General features: G+C 37.1%; 1 protein-coding gene across 14 annotated transcripts in view; it reads left to right on the forward strand.

Moving 5' to 3' along the window:
• Positions 1-572: 572 nt before the first annotated feature.
• The window catches only part of LOC122314678 (protein MON2 homolog), a 66,559-nt gene continuing 50,647 nt past the window's right edge, over positions 573-16,484 (forward strand). For 3 of the 14 annotated variants that reach the window (XM_043130172.1, XM_043130175.1, XM_043130176.1), the window contains exons 1-8: positions 579-890; positions 1,833-1,918; positions 2,443-2,548; positions 5,869-5,958; positions 14,916-14,989; positions 15,141-15,296; positions 15,553-15,673; positions 15,872-15,927. In XM_043130172.1, coding sequence (XP_042986106.1) covers positions 786-890; positions 1,833-1,918; positions 2,443-2,548; positions 5,869-5,958; positions 14,916-14,989; positions 15,141-15,296; positions 15,553-15,673; positions 15,872-15,927 — 794 coding nt within the window. In that variant the 5' untranslated portion in view covers positions 579-785. Of the gene's footprint in view, positions 891-1,832; positions 1,919-2,362; positions 2,549-5,868; positions 5,959-14,915; positions 14,990-15,140; positions 15,297-15,552; positions 15,674-15,871; positions 15,928-16,484 lie in introns of those variants that run through there. The other 11 variants (XM_043130174.1, XM_043130177.1, XM_043130178.1 and 8 more) reach the window with 9 other exon arrangements.

The raw sequence follows: 16,484 nt of genomic DNA on the forward strand, positions 1-16,484 counted from the left end.
ACACTATATACATTTGGTAAGGGGAAAAAAATAAAAAATATTTATCCCGAATTTTATCTAAGAAAAATTATTAGCATAAAATTAACACTAATGGATTGTTTAGATAATGAGATGAGATAAGATGGTTTTAGATGAAAGTTAAAATTTGAATAAAATATTGTTATGATATTATTTTTTAAAATTATTATTGTTTTGAGATTTGAAAAAATTGAATTGAAATTTGAAAAAGTCGAATTGTTTATTATATTTTGTGTGAAAATTAAAAAAAATTATAATAATAAAATAATATTAAATTATTTTTCAATCCAAACGGCACCTAAATCACACTTTATATACCAATTTATTACTTTCTAACTGGTTAAAACTTTGTTTGGTTCATTGGTGATTTCGTCTTAATTAGATAGTTTTTCGGTCAAAGATCATCCAAACATGAACTCATTAACCTTCAAGATTATGCTATGTTTTTAATTGATTTTAATGGACAAATCTAATCAGAGTGTGTTGATAAATTAAGATGATAATTTCACGAGACGAACGGTCCAAACTTACACCTAATTACCAGGCCCAAAGACTCCATCCTCAATCACACCCCCACTCGTGTGCACCGCACGTGTCAAACATTCTCAGTGACTCTCTCACAACGGATCTCTCTCTCGCTCAAGATCTTGGTTCAACTCTCTCTCCGATCTGGATGATCCGATGCCTTTTCTCATACCGGCCTACTAATCCCTAACCCTAGAATTCAGTCATTCGACTAACTTACATAAGACCGGAGAGCTTCAGGGATGGCTTTCATGGCGGTCTTGGAATCAGATCTCCGTGCTCTCTCCGCTGAAGCTCGCCGTCGATACCCCGCTGTCAAAGACGGCGCCGAGCATGCCATCTTGAAGGTCGCAGCTCTCTTCACAGTCATTCATTCATTCTTATATCTATTCTTTCATGTATTGTTATGCTTTATGCTTTAATGCGTTTTTGTATATTGGCATTTGTATCCGGACGTATGCAAGTTGCTGAAAATTCTTTTTATTTGGATTTTTAGTAATCGGATTGAAATATTGGAGTTGTTGGAATTCTTTTGTACAAGTCCTGTGTAATTAGACTATTCTTATTTTTTTGTATTAGTGAATAGGTGTTTTATCTATAAAAAAACTGATGTTGTTGGAATTAGAGTCTTAGAAAACGACATTGGAATTTTGAGATGGGGGACGTATAAATCGGGAGGTGATCTTGAAGTTTTGATTTCTGGGAGCTACAGGGTTCTACAGTGGCGTTTTTGTGACTTCGAAATGAAGAAAAAACGTGAGAGGAGAGAAGAACCAAGACTTTGATTCTTGATATATATATTTTTATATTGAATCAAGTAAGTAGTCATTGCCCAAGTAAACAAATAGTATACAAAAGAGAACACCTAGTTACGAGTTGGGAGCTAGAAAATGATACAAGAAAGTCATGAAAGCTAGATCCATTGAGTACTGATTCTTGATATTTGTATCATGGATAGGAAATTGTAGCTGCTTTTATTGTTGTGTTGAGATTTCAAATTTCGCCTTTCGATTTTTGAACTAGTTAGTGGTAAATTTGGTTGCTATGAAACTGATGGAAAAATAAAAGAAGCACAATGAGATGAAATGAGTTTGTGCTGTTTAAGCAAGAAATTATTCTTTGTCCTTTTTAATTGTTAGCTTGTTGATTTTTTTTTTTTGATAAGTAATTGTTAGCTTGTTGATGGAAATGATTGAAGTTCTTGTCTAGAGAATATTATTTTTTTATTGGTAAGTTATGCACATGCCTTCTGAACCCAAGAATTCACCCTCTGTCCTATTTATGAATAGAGGAAATACCAGTTTAGCTTGGCTACGAAGTTGAATTCAAATGACAATACCTCAAACATGTTTAATACACTAGAAGAAAAAGAAAGGTAGTTTATCTATTTCTATGCCATTTTTGTACACCTTTTTCCATTATTTTTCCTGAGAACAATGATCCCTTATCTTCCTTTACAGTTCGCAATGCCAACTAAAAAATAATAATAATATCTATCCTAAATTTGTACTTCCTGGAGATGTACAATACCAATTTCTTTTTTTGATAAGTAACTATAATTTAAAAATTTCAATATTTGATCTCGAAAACTTAGATTTTTTTTTTTAATTTTTAATTTTTTATGGTGACTCCATGTTTCCTTCTTACTTTTGTACGTTAAATGTTTATATACTTAAAAGAATTTTAAACATTTATGGTTTGTAACTCATGCTATGCAATGCTGTGGAAGCAATGAAATAAAAGATGTCCCTGTTCATTGTCATTCAGTCGAATGTTGTGTGGGGCTGACTTTGAAAGCTATCTTCTTTATTCTTTTCAGCTTCGTTCATTATCAAGTCCCAGTGAAATAGTGCATAATGATGACATTCTACGAATCTTTTTAATGGCTTGTGAGGTCAGAACCGTGAAGCTGAGTGTGATTGGTCTTTCATGTCTGCAAAAGCTCATAACCCATGACGCCGTTGCTCCATCAGCTCTCAAAGAGATACTTTCAACACTTAAAAATGTAAGTAACTATGAATATTTCACATTGAAGATGGTTATTTCTGCTTTGAGAAAAACAGGATCTAGCATATTCTTTGCCATTTTGTCTTTTGAGATGGCCTATACAATTGCATGCTTCTATCCCAAAATTAGTTTATTTTATTATAGGTCAAAGCCAGAAAATTTGCCAGAAACTTGGCATCTATATAATAAAATGATGCTTTATAATCTTAGCAATGAGAACAATTTGTTGTTATTTGCAATTTTGATTAATGTAAAATGATAAAGTAATGTGAAGGTGATGTAAGCAGCAACTTGTTTCTCAAAATTCTCAAAAGGTTATGTAATTAATTTGCTCCATATAGATCTTGATGTTCTTTCATATTGAAGCTGCAATTCATAATCATCTCAAGGACAAATTTAGATAGCTATCGCCAACCTATGGCCCGAAGTGGGGAGATGCTCGCCAACCTGTGTCTTGGGGGAAAACAAAAAACACAATACTCTGTTTTGGTTGAATTAATGGTGCCGAACAAGTATGTAGAGCTTTTTGCAATTAGTTAATGAGTTTGGTGCTTGAAAAATTATCTTCATGATTCATAAAATAGAAAAAGACAAAAGTAATTTTTTTTTAAAGTAAAAAAGATTTTATTGATCCACGTAATTAGGCAAAGCTTGAGTACACAGGGAGTATACAAAAAAGAGCCTAATTACAAACTACGTGCTACTGAAGGTAGCATAAAAGTCATTAAAACTTGTTCCATTCAATATAATAGAAGAAGCCCAAAGCAACAATGTATGAAAAAAAAAGGCCTTAAAACATATTCTATTGTTAGAGAGCATCAAGTAAGGAATGATAGCTTAATATGAATTCCATACAGAAAAATATCATGAGGATGTTTCCTTTAGTAATAGTAGACTTGAGGTGGGTAATGTTTTTCTAGGATTAGATTATGGTATGATTCATGATGTGGAGACAAGGCCCTGAAGAAAGCCTTCCTAAAGTTGTATAGCATAGTGCATCTGCAAGAGGCTTTAGTGGTGGATCTTCATTGTTTGATCTTTTTATTAGGTCCTTATGCTGCAGGATAGCAGCTTGTTCCTTTGAAGGAGTATTTTTTTTTTTACAAGTAAAAATAAAGTTTATTGATATAAGAGGCATCGCCGAAGTCACCGGTAGTATACAACAAACATGCCTAATTACATCTAAGCACTAGTGAGAGATATAAGCAAATCATGAAGATTGTCTGTATTACAAATAATGGCCGAAGAGAATCAAGAGATGCAGTCCATACAAAGAAAGAAATTTTAGGAGGTACCTTGCACTTCTAGATAGCCTTCCAGGGAAAGTTATGGTCATTAGGAAATCCCAAGTGATCCTTATAGAAGGAGCGCACTAAGAATTTTTTATTTCCACTCAGATTCTACATCATCCTATCCTTCATCTCATTGCTAATTGACATTGCATATAACGAGTCAAAGAAATTATCAAACATATCCAACTCCCAATCTTGAGCCTCTCTTGAAAAACTTACATTTTAATGGACAACACCATTAGATAGTACCAATAAATCAGCCAAAACAGCCTCTTTGTCACAAGAAATTTGGTGGAGCATAGGAAACACCTGCTTTAGAGCCCTTTCACCGCACCAGACATCATGCCAAAAATAAACACCATTACCTCTTCCAATTGCGAATATGAAAAATTGTTTGATCAATAAAAAAAATTTGTTTATTTATCAAAAAAAAAAAAATTGTGAGAATCTTCCCCATTCAGCTCTTATGTTTTTCCACAATCCCACGCCATGTGTCCCCCTAACTTCATTAGAACACTAACCCCCTGTATACTCCCATACTTAGAATCTATGACTTCTCTCTAGAAGCCCTCCCCTTCCCTATGATATTTCCACAACCATTTCCCCAAAAGTGCTTTGTTGAAAACCCTTACATTACGCACCCCCAACCCACCACATGGTATTGGTGGGCAAACTTTATCCCAACCAGCAAGATGGAACTTAGTTTCCTCCCCAATGCCTCCCCAAAGAAAGTTAACGAAATTTTTTCTCAATAAGAGAGGCCACGCTTGCAAGTAGCGGAAATAAGGATAGAAAATAAGTAGGGAGGTTAGATAAAGTGCTCTTGATGAGAGTTAGGCTGCATTTGGATGCTGAGAGTACCTGAGACACTTTTCACTACTATTCATTACTTTATGATTACTTTTTACCTATTTTTACTACTATTCATCACTTTTTACGTACTTATTATTATTATTCATTATTTTATTATTACTTTTCACATACTTTTTACTACTATTTACAACTCTTCTCAACACCCAAACCCACCCTAATCTACCACCTTTGGACAAATATATCCGTTTCCACCCAACCAATCTTCTTTCAATTTTTTCTAACACCCATCCCAAATAGATTTTGTCTTGAAAGCAGCCCCCAATGGAAGACCGAAGTATTTCAAGGGCAGCGAAGCAACCTTACAACCCTGATATTCGCCAAGCCTTGAATATTTTTCACACCACCCACAAGAACCATTTAAGACTTCAAGAGATTTACCTTCGGGCATATTTGAAGGAGTATTTGGTGGACTAAGATGCCTCTAAGGGCATTTTCTTTTCTCACTTGAACAGCTTCTTTAGGAAAGATCTTCACTATGGATGACCGGAAGGAACATCATACCACTGTTATAGCTGGGTGCTGTCTGTGCAGAAAGAGTGGGGAATCTGTAGACCGCCTTTTACTCTATTATGAAACTGCCCAGCCTTGTGGAACAACTTTTCGGTAGAGTTGGGTTGATTTGGATGTGTCCCAGGAGAATAGTAGACCTCTTTCTCAATAGGACTTAAATGGCAGCCCACAAATTGCAGCGGTTTGGAAGATGGTTCTTATCTGTCTAGTGTTATGTATTTGGAGGGAAAGAAACGATTGGAATTTTGAAGATTGTGAGTGGAAAAGGGAAGAACTTAAAATTTTCTTTGTCAATATTTTTCCTTTGGGGCAGCTGCTATAGATTTCAGTGGGTTGAGTTTTTATGGTTTCTTATATATATATATATATATATTTTTTTTTTTTCTATTTTTAATTAAGTGTTTCTCTTTTATATGCCCTGTATATTTGGGCTACACCTTTTGCTTTAAATGAAACCTTTTTGATTAATTATAAAAAAATGAATTTTCTACAATTATGTTGTGTGTCTCAATGGGATTTTTCTTATTTTCTGTTTCAATATTTATATGTTGCATTATATGTATAAATTCCACATTCCACTCCTGCAATGTTGAGCAATTAGTTCTGTGGCTGAAATCTTACAGACTTTTTCTTCTTCACACAGCATGCTGAAATGACAGATGAGAGTGTTCAGCTCAAGACCCTTCAGACTATATTAGTAGTATTTCAATCACATCTACATCCTGAAAATGAGGTAATTCGCTTATTTCATGTTTAATCTTTCTAGGATGAATCACAGTGCTTGCCAGGCAGCAGCCATGGCTCGGGATATATTAGATCTGGAATTAAGCCTTCAAGCAGATTGTAATTTGGATTGGAAAAAAATAATAAATGAATTAATAAATATTTTATTTGGAATTTTTTGATACATAAGTAAAATTTCATCAACACTCAAAAAAGGTGAGACCCAGTTCCACAGGAAGAGTTATACCTAAACAAAACATGCTCTTTGAAAATATTATGGCATATATGATTTATTCACGTTGAGTTATTGATTATAGGTATGATACATGAATCTTAGGGTCAGTTTGGCAAGTGAACTATTCTCAAGTATTATACGATATTCTTAGATATTTCATTCCTAAACATCACTCAAATACAAAATACTTTTCAATTTCAAATCTTCAACCTTTTCATCTAATCACTACAACTTTCCTAAACTCCAAAACAAAACATAAAAACCAATACAAAATTTTCAAATTTCAAAACAAAAATAATATTAAAAAATAATATTCAAATAATTTTTTAACTTTATAACATTTTTATTCAACTTTTTCTCTTTGCTTTCCCAAAATCCAATAAAACATCTTAACTCAAACTATTTCACTACTATTCACAAGTATATTGAGATATTGTGAGTATTCAAATGAGGCTCTAGACTTATATGTGAGTTATGGGGAAAATGTTGAAAAAACCAGAGTGGCAGATACCTATTTAAAAGAAACCTTTACTGCTTCATAAAATAAATTTGAATGAATTTACTTTTACTCTCCCAGTCCGAGGAGTGTTCTATAAATTTTTTTTGTTAAGTAATAGTCTTTATTGAATAGAATGAAACTAGGCAATGCTCAAATACACAGGAAGTATATAAAGTGAGACACCTAATTACATTCTAGTAAACTGGAAAGAAGATAAAAACTCATGAACATTCCCACCCTTCAATACATTAGCAGAAAACCATTGGAAAAGAGAGAATACAAAAAAATTCCAGATTTCCCCCACTACATGCTCCTTTTGACTGTTAAAGCACCCATCATTCCTTTCCGACCATAGACACCACATTAAGCACAAAGGTTTCATCCGCCACACTTCTGCCAGTTGAGCGCTATTGTGAGGCTTATTCCAGCATGCTAGTAGATCCGCCACACTCTTAGGCATAACCCAACTCAGCCTGGCTTTACTAAGGATGCCAGCCCATAACTCCCTAGCCACCTCACAATGTAAAAGCAAATGATCTATTGATTCCCCACTCATTTTACACATGTAGCATCACTCTATGACAATCATAACTCGCTTTCTTAGATTATCAACCGTTAAGATCTTCTCATGTGCAACTTTAGACGGTACTAAAACCTTCCATATACTCTTCCATGGAAAGAAAGTGGGCTATTGGATTGTCAAAACCTTGTAAAAAGATTTAACAGTAAAATTTTTTCTACCTGTGTGAGTCCACAACATATGGTCACCCCCATTGTCTCCTAGCTGTGCTGAATACACATAACTGTAAAAATCTGTTAACTCTTCAAGTTCCCAGTCCTAAGCGTTTCTTGTAAAAGTGACATTCCAAGTTTTTTTTTTTTTTTAATTTTTTATAAGTAATAAGTTATTTCATTGATATAAAGATAGGCATAGCCCAGGTACACTGGAAGTATACATGTGAATACACCTATTTAAGAGCTAAAAACAGTTACAAGGAAATCATGGAAACTGAGACCATTTAAATCTAAAGCAATGGCCCACAAAAACAAAGTCTTCTAGAAAAAACTCCTAAACTCATCCAAGGAATGCTCGTGATCCTAAAAAAGCTTCTCATTTCTTTCACACCATATACACCAAAAAATACATATAGGAGCCATTTTCCATACAGCTGCGATTTGTGGTGTCCCAGTGATCCCTCTCCAGCTCGCTAACAGTTCAACCACCCTGCCCAGCATTACCCATACTATTCCCCTTCTGCTGAAAAAGTAGTTCCAAATATCTCGAGTAAAAACACAATGTAAAAGTAGGTGGTCCATTGTTTCACCACTATTTTTGCACAAACAACATCAATCCGTGATTATAAGGCCATGCCGTCTAAGATTATATATGGTCATAATCTTCCTTAATGGTTGTTGTCCAGACAAAGAATGCAGCCTTGGTTGGTGCTTTACTCCTCCATATGTTCTTTCAAGGGAAGTTGTGCCTTTGTTGCATAGTAATAGAGTCATAAAAGGAGCATACCGAGAACTTCCCTTTCCAGGAGGGTCTCCATTCTAGCAAGTCTTCAGTTGTAGCAGCAATAGGAGTGTTGTATAGCAAGTTCAAAAACTCCACCAAAACAGTCACTTCCCAATCATGGGCATCCCGAGTAAGACTAATGTTCCACTCCTGAGAACCTTGATTGATTACCCGCAAATCAGCACCATAGCTTCTTTTTTCCCTTGCAATACTGAAAATTGTGGGATAAACATCCTTCAAGGCCGTGTCTTCCACCCACACATCCTTCCAAAAGCTGATCCTATTACCATCCCCCACACATAACCCAGTATTACTAGCAAAGGAGCACCAACCTTTCCATATATACTTCCATAGCGCCACTCCATAAGTCTTCTTACCCTCTTTAGAACACCAACCCCCCCCGTTCACTACCATACTACGTGTCGATCACCCATTTCCATAAGGCTCCCCTATCATAGTTATAACACCCCAACCATTTACCTAATAGAGCTTTATTGAAACCCCTCACATTATGAATCCCCAAGCAACCATCCCTCAAAGGAGAGCATACCTTGTCCCACCCCATTAAGTGGAATTTAAACTCATCACCTATTGCACTCCACAAAAAATCAAGCTGAATTTTCTCAATTCTAGTTGCAATGCTAGCGGGGAGGGGAAATAAAGAAGGTAGTATGTGGGAAGGTTTGATAAAGTACACTTGATAAGTGTGATCCACTTCCCTTTAGATAAATACAACCTTTTTCACCCGGCCAGCCTCCGCTCAAATTTTTCCAGTACCACCTCCCAAATTGTCTTAGCTTTGAAAGAAGCCTCCAATGGAAGACCAAGGTACTTTAATGGCAACGAAGAAACCACACAACCCAAGATGTTAGCCAACCCCCTAATATTGTTTACATCACCGACTGTGACCATCTCCATCTTAGCAAGATTAATCTTCGACCCGGATATCGCTTCAAAACAAAGTAAGATGGCCTTCAAAGATTGGATATGCCCTGCATTTATCTCACAAAACAGCAAGGTGTCATTTGCAAACAAAAGGTGAGAAATAATGGTAGAGCCGTGGATATCTCCTACTGAGAAGCTTGAGAAAAATCCTCCCTCTATTGCAGCCGACACCATTCTACTTAGCGCCTCCATTACTACTAGAACCAACAAGAGGGCTAATAATGGATCTCCTTGACATAGTCCCCTTGAACTATTAAAGAAACCCACTAAATCACCATTTACCAAAACCGAGAACCGAGCTGTTGACACACAATGCCTCATCCATTTCCACCAACTTTCCCCAAAACCACATCTCCTCAGCATATATATAAGAAAATCCCAATTAACATGATCATATGCCTTCTCCATATCTAGTTTGCAAATAATACTTGGAGCTCCCGACTTGATCTTTCTATCCAAGCATTCATTAGCTATAAGGACCAAGTCCAAAATTTGTCTCCCTCTCACAAAGGAATTTTGTGACTTAGAAATAATCTTCATCATGACCGTGCTTATCCTCTTGGCAAGAACTTATGAAAGCATCTTATACACGCTGCTCACAAGACTAATCGGCCTGTAATCTTGGACCTCTATTGCACCTTTCTTTTTAAGGACCAAAGCAATAAAAGTAGCATTTAAGCTTTTCTCAAATTTGCCATAAGTGAAAAATTCTTGAAAAACCAGCATCGCATCCTCCCTCACCACTTCCCAACAAATCTGGAAAAAAAGCCATAGTAAATCCATCCAGGCCTGGAGCTTTATTTTTATTCATTTTCCTGATTACTTGATGTACCTCTTTCTCTTCAAATGGTCTCTCCAACCAAGCTGCACTATTTTGGTCAATAGCCTCAAAGACTAGACCATCAACAGTAGGCCTCCATGTATGAGGTTTCGACAACAAATGTTCGAAATGGCCAGCCACATGCTCCTTTATCACAACCTGATCTGAGGATGCACCACCATCTATGTTCATGGACTCAATCGAATTAAACCACCTATGAGCATTAGCAACTTGGTGAAAAAACTTTGTGCATTTATCCCTCTCCCGAAGCGACAAAGCTCTTGACTTTTGCCTCAATGGGATTTCCTCCATTAGGGTCAAACGTTCAAGTTCAGAAACTACTTGATCTTTTTGGTTGTTCTCATCCCCTACACCCTCCAAGTTTTGTAATTCTTGAAATAAACTCTTCTTTTGTGAAGTTACATCATCAAATATCTATTCATTCCATGTCTTCAAATTAGGGGTGTTGGTGGTCCGGTCTGGTCTGGTCTGGTCCGATCCGGTGATAGAATTTTCGGCCCATCATTTTCTCTGGACTGGACTGATACCTGTTGGTCCGGTTTGGTCTGTCCGTTCAGCCCAATCCAATTATTTTTTTTTTAAATTTTTTCTTCTTCTTTTTTTCTCAAATAAATTAATAATTTTTTTTTTATTTAAATTACTAAATTAAAATTAAGTGAATTATTAATATAGATTATATAACTAACTCAATAAAAAAAAATTTATATGGTCAATGATAATAAATTAGATGAAAATTACATCATTATATAATTTTATACCGATGGGAAGTCCTCGTGTTGCACCCCTCATTTTTAACTTATCAAAAAAAATAATTACTATTTAAAAATAATATATTAAATTATTAAAAATATTTTAAAAATATATATAGGAGTTCGGTCCGGTCCCGAATTTATAGACCTTGGGACCAGACCGAATGGCTTTGGTCCACATTTTTTTAGGACAGGGTCGGTTTTTTCGGTCCGAACCGACCAATATCACCCCTACTTCAAATCCTTTTTCAAAGCTTTCAACTTGGAGGCCAATACATTGCTCGGGTTGCCCTCAAATAAGTATGAATTCCACAATTGTCTAATCAAGTCCACAAACCCATCCGTTTTTAATCACATATTCTCAAACTTGAACGGCCTTCTACCCCCTTGAATACCACCACAATCTAACATTACAGGAAAGTGATCAGAGCATATCCTCGGGAGCCTCTTCTAACTTAAATCTGGATATTGTAGCTCCCACGAGGGAGAAATGAGAAATCTATCCAGTCTTGACCGAGTTTGGTTATTAGACCAAGTATATTCGCATCCCATTAAAGGTATGTCCATCAAACCTAACTCGAAAATGAAATATGAGAAATCCACTATAGCTTGATTCTGTCATCTCTTCCCGGATCTTTCGCTAGAAAATTTTGTCACATTAAAATCCCCGCCAATACAACAAGGAGCCTCCCACCAAGAATATAGGCTAGCAAGCTCATCCCAAAGCAACAGTCTCTCACCATCCAAATTAGGGCCATATACCCTAGCAAAAGCCCATAAGAAACCATCATCAATATTTTTAAAAAGACACCCCATAGAGTATTTTCCCACAAATTCGTCAATGTTCCCCACCACCCTCTTATCTCACATAACCAAAACTCCACCTGAGACATCTTTCGAGGGTAAATATGCCCAATCTACATATTGACAACTCCATATACTCCGAATAATTCTTCTGTTGATAAGCTTCAACTTTGTTTCCTGCAAACAAATGATGTCCAACTTCCATTGCCTTAATAAGGCTCTTATTCGAAGGCGTTTATTAATCTCGTTCAGCCCCCGAATATTCCAACTCAGAATTTTTGGCTTCATTTAACAATTGTTCCAGCCCTCCCCTTGTTTCTTCCACGGGACTACGTCAACATCTTCAACTCCCTATTTCTTTTTGACCTTGCGCCATGTTGTCCTGCCTCAATGGCTATAATCAAAACCTTAAACTGATCTTTATAGCCCTCACATGAAATCCCCATGCAACTATGCAATTCTTCTACCTTTTTCAATACCCAATCCGAGGAAACACTAGGAGGGATCATACTTATAGGGGTAGGATCATACTTATAGGGATCATAAAGCATCAACTGGCTTTCCCTATCTAACTGTCCCTTATCCAATGAGACCCCACTCTCCAAATAGCTAAAGGGTTTTCTCGGGCTCCCTCCAAAGGCTCACCGTGAGTCATATCTGCATCCCACAACCTTAACTGTGCCTGGCCCAAGGATATCGACGAGTCCATAGGTGTCCCAATGCTCGCCGGAGATGTCTGTGGCATCCCACAAGATGATAGCCATCCCAAGCAACACTCGAGTCTTCATGTTCAGAGATACACAGTTCTAGGCCTTCCTCAACAACGATTTCCCCCATCTCCACTTCCGGCGGTTGTACTAACTCTGACAGACCACCACCAGGGTCGTCATAAGCCGTCACCCCTGTCTGTGTCAGACTCGGACCCGATTCGGTAATATCGGGCTCCTCCATCACGCTATATCGGGCCTTTCTCCTACCAGACTCGGCACGGCCCATAAGCTACCTTCTTCCCCTTCAAATCCATCTCACCTACAAGACCCACGAAGCTCTTCTTCCCTTGCTAAGGCCCACTTGACTAAGCCTTACCCAACATAGCATCACATTTCTTTTTAGCTTCACTTGGGCCACAACCCACACCCAAAACCAAGCCCATCCCTTGTTTCTCCTCTACTCACCATTCATCCTATTGATATTCACTTGCAGCATATCAATCGGACATTTCATCTTTTGCAAAACACGCAACTCTCTTTCCTTATACAAACTGACATCCGCTCTGCCACCTTCGTCCCATGTCTGGGCTCCTACTGAAGCGGCGGCACTCCTTTGCAGGCCTACCCCTCCTCTCAAGATTGCCGAGGTGTTAGAGTTATGGCCACCCCTGACACTTCCTTTGGGAAGCAGTGCCTCCCTGTACGACCGAAATGGTGGTTGTTGCGGTGGTTGGAACACTGAACCACCTGCACTACCAGCCTCTCTTAACCTCCACCAGCTTCCTCCAACCCCTTCCCTCCCTATTCTCTGGTATGAATAAGAAGTTTCTATACCCACCCCACCATACTCCATCAAATCCATGAAGCTACCTCATGAGTTGTGGCCTCGTTGAGCAACATAGCCCCTATCTCCTTCTTTATGTGCAAAATAGAATTCCTTCCTCCCAGCCTTCAAGCAATCCTCCAAGGCTTTGATGAACCACCTTACCGTGCTTAGCTCCAGCCTAATCTCTTTCACCACCTTCCATCCTTTCTCATTTAAGAATACAAACCTTCCATCCCATACTACCTCAAAAACCTTAGATTCAATAAGTACCTTGTTTGCGGTACCCATATCTCACTAAAAACAAACACTAACTCACCACTACAAGCACCAGAAACCTACCAGAAGGAAAAGAGAAAACTTTTCTTCATCGGAGTTTTGGTCGTTCGGAGAGAATATTTGAGTGTATAGAGAGAAAATGTAGCAATAATGGTAACTTTTTTTTGACATTCCAAGTTACGGTCCCATTGGCAGGACATAGTACTTCTGAAATTGGGACCTGTTGATTTCCAGCCAAGTTAAAAACAACTGGAAAAATAGTGCAAAGAGGGCTCTCCCCACTCCATACATCGAACCAAAAGCAGGTTCGTGATCCATCACCCACCTCAAACTAGAGATATTTTTCAAAAATGTTCCACCCCTTTCTTATGAATTTCCATAGGCTTACTCCATAAGACCCCCTAGCCTCTTTAGAACACCATCCCCCCCACATACAACCATACCTGTGATCAATAACCTCTCTCCACAACGAGGTTACCTCCACAGCCACTTCCCTAATAGTGCCTTGGTAAAAACACAAATTTCACACCCGTAACCCCCCATTCGCAACCAGACAGCTCACCCTTTGCCAACTCACAAGGTGAAATATGAATTCCTCCCTCATGCCACCCCATAAGAAAGCTCTAAATAACTTTTCTATCCGGTTTGCCACAAAAAGTGTTCTATAAATTGTTCTCTATTTTATGAACTCTGTAGCTGTGTGTCCTTTCCAATTTAATGAGCAGCTTATCCCACATGTTTTCACTGATGGTTGGATTTTCTGTGGACAATACGAAAAATGGAAATAGGCTCTGTATTTGATAATGGATTATACGGGGCTAAATTATTAGGTGAATAATCTGAAAATATTATATTTTGATCTATGAGGTAGATTTTTTTTAATATTTTTATTAGGGAGAAGGCAATGTTTCAACATCTTTATATTTTTTTAAAATGTACTAATTACATCTTTATTTCATGTATTACAAGTGGATCTTTAATAATTTCAAATCATCTAAGATAGTAGTAAGGCCTGATGAAAAGGTCCTACAGGCTAGTGAACGAAACTCCTTAACAAGCTTTTGAATGCCGAAGCAATTCTCCGTAGTTGATAAGTTACTGGTTTTGTATCTGCCACTCTAATTTTGCTCAACATTCCACTTCATGGATTTTGTACTGAGAGTATGTCACAGGTAATTCAACTCAAGTTGATCAATTTAGTTGCACAAATCTAGTTCTCTCTTGGTGACATGCAATAAACAGTGATGGTGTGTGAAGGATATTTCTGGCTATTTAACTCAATATTGAAGTTGGTTCTATTTATAACTTGATGTTTACTAAGTTTTATAATGTTTTACTACTTATAAAAAAGGTTAATAATCTTTTACTAGCTGTTTGGCACATGCAATGCTTGTGTCTGGTTTTACTGGGATGGAAACAAATAAGTGAAACCATATCATGCAATGAACAGAGAGAGGGGGAGAGAGATATCAAGAGAGGAAGTGTGAGCTTTGCTTTATATCATATCATAGATTTGAGTTAATGCTGGGCTTATGGAAGTCACACCTTGAATCTGCAATTCAGGAGAATACAGCTCAAGCTCTTGGTATCTGTCTTCGGCTTCTCGAAAGTAACCGATCCTCTGATAGTGTGAGGAAGTAAGCCATTTTTTTGTAAGAATATTGTTGTGAGGCTTTGTTGCTATTTTGTTTTCTGTAATTTTTTGCCTTCATTGGCTTCTGTATATTTATGAAATTATTACCCTCCTTTTCCATCTGGAAATCATTTTTTCATTTCCATGTTTTCCAGTACTGCTGCAGCTACCTTCAGACAGGCGGTAGCCCTGATTTTTGATCATGTGGTTTGTGCTGAGTCTCTTCCTACTAGCAAGTTTGGTTCTGGAGGTCAAATCTCTCGAACGGGTACAGTTACTTCTGATGTTAGTCGCGGCATCAACCGTTCAGAGTATGTTATTTTTAATGAACATCTTCCACCAACAATTTCTGTTTGTGTCCATCTAGTCAAATATTGGTACAACAGAAACAATATACTGCATGTAGTCCGTATTTTTCTTCATTTCAGTGTTAGCAGTATTGGATATGTGTGGACTTATATAAAACAAGAGTAGCGCATAAATTGGTGTTGGCCTGCTTTCATGCATAGTTTTGAATTAGATATTCAACAGCTGATCTCTATTATATCTATATGGTTGTCTTAACAGGTCATTGGAGAATGAATATGTTGCAGGAGGGCCATCATTGATGAGGGAGACTGTGACAAATGCTGGAAAGCTTGGGCTTTGTTTGCTCGAAGACCTGACAGCTCTTGCTGCAGGTGGATCTGTATGTGCTGGTTTAGAACTAGTCAACTGTATTCCGGAACTTTTTATTGGTGTCATAATCGATGACTCCTAAACACAGTTTCTATTTTGTATATTATTTATTCTGTATGTTCCATAAACATGAATGCAATTATCAGTCAGAGGAATTGTTTTGACAGAATTTCAACTAATGGATAACGTTTTTGACTTTATCCTACAGGCAATTTGGCTGCGTGTCAGTTCTCTTCAACGAACATTTGTGCTTGATATACTTGAGTAAGAAATCCTTTGCTTTTCAAATTTTATATTCCTGTAACTTGTAGTGACCAGAGTTGCCTCATAGTCATGAACAGATATTTGACCTAACTGCTTTGCAGCCTTTGCGACGATTATTCATCACTTGTCCACTACTATTTTCATGCCTTTGGGTATTGTCAGAAATATATACATTGAAGTTCCATTTATTTATTTATTTGTATATAGTCATTGTATCTTATTGGATATAAATAACTTATCAATAAATAAATAAATAAAAGAGAGAATCCAAAGTAGAGTGCCATCCAGATGATATGTTGCATTTCCAAATTTAAAAACTCATTGAGGCAAGGAATGTAATTGATATAATTGCTTAGGTTCGATGAAAAAAACTTTGAAGTTTGATTTTGATAAAATAATACACACTGATTGTCCACTCCAATGATCAAAGCATTTAAGAAGGTTGATTGCGGAAATCTATCAAGGGTGTGCGCTGTCCTTGCATTTAATGTCTTTTCTTGAGCTTTGTGTTTTTTCAAATAGACACTCATTTTAGGACAGGGAGTCTTGCAATTATA

Source organism: Carya illinoinensis, chromosome 7, assembly GCF_018687715.1.
Source record: "Carya illinoinensis cultivar Pawnee chromosome 7, C.illinoinensisPawnee_v1, whole genome shotgun sequence".
Taxonomy (NCBI): domain Eukaryota; kingdom Viridiplantae; phylum Streptophyta; class Magnoliopsida; order Fagales; family Juglandaceae; genus Carya; species Carya illinoinensis.